This window comes from Monoraphidium neglectum (genome assembly GCF_000611645.1).
Source record: "Monoraphidium neglectum strain SAG 48.87 unplaced genomic scaffold scaffold06081, whole genome shotgun sequence".
NCBI classification, from domain to species: Eukaryota; Viridiplantae; Chlorophyta; class Chlorophyceae; order Sphaeropleales; family Selenastraceae; genus Monoraphidium; species Monoraphidium neglectum.
The window spans coordinates 1-2531 of record NW_014007553.1 but is presented as its reverse complement, the minus strand read 5'-3'; the positions used below and the strand labels follow the sequence as shown (position 1 = coordinate 2531).

Below are 2531 nucleotides of genomic sequence, written 5' to 3'. Positions count from 1 at the left end.
CTCCGCGCCCTGCTGCACACCTCGAGCGTGGCGCTGCTGCTCTCCACGTCATCCTCGTCCTCGCCGGTGCCCTGGAGTGGTTTTTTAGGAGTGGGGGAGGGGGGGAAGGCGCAGGGGTAAGAGGGGGCGGCGCCCAGCGCAGCTTGGCGCTGTGCAGGGTTGAGTATGGGCCATTTGGCTGGCCGGTGAGGGGCCCCGTCGACATCCCCATTGAGCCTAGCAGAGAGCCCGGCGCACTGGACCGGCACAACACTTTTTGTGCCCGGGCCGTCGCTTGATTGTGCATCCAATGCACGCACAGCTACACACACGCGCGCGCATGCGCGCGCACGCGCGCGCCACACACACACACACACACACACACACACACACACACACACACACACACACACACACACACACATGCGCACGCGCACGCCCTCACATTCGCAACACCTCCCAACCTCCATGCACCCCCACCCCCCACCTCCAACCCACATAACATGGCATGTTCACATATCAACCCCCAAACCCCAACCAAGCTCACGATGAACTGGTAGAGGGCGTGGCTGCCAAACTCGCTGGCGGCAAACAGGAAGCCGGTCTTGAGCACCGCCAGGCTGGCGGTCGGCGGCAGCGTGTCAAAGTACTTGACCGTCAGGTTCGTGACCGTGTCGCCAGAGTGCTGCAGGGTCGCCTTGTAGATGTCTCCATACTCGGACTGTTTCGAGGGGGTTGTCAGCGGAGGGAAGATGGAGGGACACGGGAGGAGGGTTCATTGAGTCCAGCAGACGTGCAGGTGGGTTGAGGTGGGGTTGTTGAGCACGAGATGCGGGTTTGGTCGCAAGCAGGCAAGCACGGCGCGGCAGTCAGCCGGCGGACTGGGCCAGGCACCACCGAGCCGCGGGCTGCAAGGTTGCGCAGGGGGTGCGTGCGCGCGGTGCGGCGGCGCAGTGGTGCCCAAGGCGTTTGCGCGCGTCTGTGTCGAGGCCGCCGCGCCCTGCAGCAGGCTGGGCCCGCCGCACCTGCAGCAGGAAGAAGGAGTAGGCCTTCTTCTTGTGGGCCGCGTAAGACACGATCAGCACCCCCCGGTCAGCCGGCAGGACGTCGCGCCGAGGCAGCACCGCCCGCAGCTCCTCGTGGCCCTGAGGGGAGAGGGGCCCGCGGCGGTAGAATCGCGGGGCGTGGGACGGATAGCACACTATGTGCAGTGCGGGTACTGCGCTGCGGCGGCGCGCGGGCGCATGAGTTGGTTGTTCGTGCTTCGAGGGTCTGTTGCATGGCTTGGCGGTGTGGTGTGAGGGCTTCGAGCGCTCACTCGGCAACGAGAGGCCCATCGGCAGCGCCCTCATGCGGCGCCGACGGAGAGGTGTGCTTTTGCTGATCAACCGGCAGCACGCCCCATGGGAGGCGGATGGCAAGGGCTCAGCAGGAAAGCAGTACAGCGGTAAGGTCGCGTCCCCACCTGGTGGCGGTACAGCAGGAAGTTCTCGGCGGCGACCAGCACGCCGCCGGGGCCGTCGCCGCCGCCGGGCACGGGGATGAGCAGGTTGGCGCCGTTGTCGACGGCGTCGCTCCACTTGCGCACCTGGCGTAGGCGCGCGCAGGAGGTGACGCGGAGGGAGGGGAGTTGCGGACGCAGGTAGGGGCGACCGGGGCCTGCCAGTGGACAGCCTCCAGGCTCCATTCCAATTGTTTTTATCCAATTCCCGTTCCAAACCACCTCAGCCCGCGCCCCGGCTGGACCCCGCATTGGGTCGTTCCCGGCTGGGGCGCGCGCGGGCCGCTGCGACGCGGGCGCTGCAGGTAAGCTGACGAACCCTCTCCTCCCTCCAAACAACAACACAGATGCACCATCAGCTTGAGTTCGTTGTAGTCTCACCACGTGGTTGAGGCCGAGGTCGAGCTCGTAATACACCAGCTGCTTCTGGGCGCCCTGCGCGGCCTCGCCGGAAGGGTCCTGCGGGGGCGGCGGCACGGCACAAGGGGCGGGGTTGCGAGGGAGGGGGCCCTTTCATGCACAAAGCTACGGCGAGCGCGACAGGATTGGCGGCGCGCCCCTTGCTTGTCACAGAGAGGTCCATGCACGTGCCCCGCCCCCTGAAGCTCGGCGCGGCGGCGAGGTGGGCGCTCGCACGCCCCCTGCCCGCAGCCTACCTGCAAGAGACCCGGCTGCTGTACTAGACCCGGCTGGCCCCCCAAACCTGTACCCGCCCGGCGAACCAACTGGGCAACAGCAGCCCCCGCAGACGCAACCCCCGCCGCCCAACCTGGTCTACTTCCGAGTAGTCCAGCTCGATGGTCGCAAACACCGGGTTGTCGAACCCGCAGTCGAGCGCCGCCGCGCTGAACACCACGTTGTGGCTCTTGTGAGCCTCCAGCGGGCTGCTAATCGTGAGGTTGGCCGCCGCGTCGCGGTTCAGGACGTATACGAATTTCTGCTTCTCGACGGCGGCGATCATGACCGCGCGGCCCTTGGGGTCGCAGGCGAGGTACTGGCCGGGCACGATGCGGCGGCAGCCGCTGCGGCCGAACGTCTCCTGGTGCACCTG

The 2531-nt window shown here is 67.0% G+C and overlaps 1 protein-coding gene across 1 annotated transcript; it reads right to left on the bottom strand.

The window, feature by feature from the left end:
* Positions 1–216: 216 nt before the first annotated feature.
* Positions 217–2441, bottom strand: MNEG_16182 (Splicing factor 3B subunit 3; the record flags this gene model as incomplete). The annotated part of the gene is made up of 6 exons (XM_014035347.1): positions 217–273; positions 527–700; positions 1005–1124; positions 1445–1567; positions 1862–1939; positions 2250–2441. The coding sequence occupies 6 exons, from the start codon at positions 2439–2441 to the stop codon at positions 217–219; spliced, it is 744 nt and encodes a 247-aa protein (XP_013890801.1).
* Between the last annotated feature and the right edge of the window lie 90 nt (positions 2442–2531).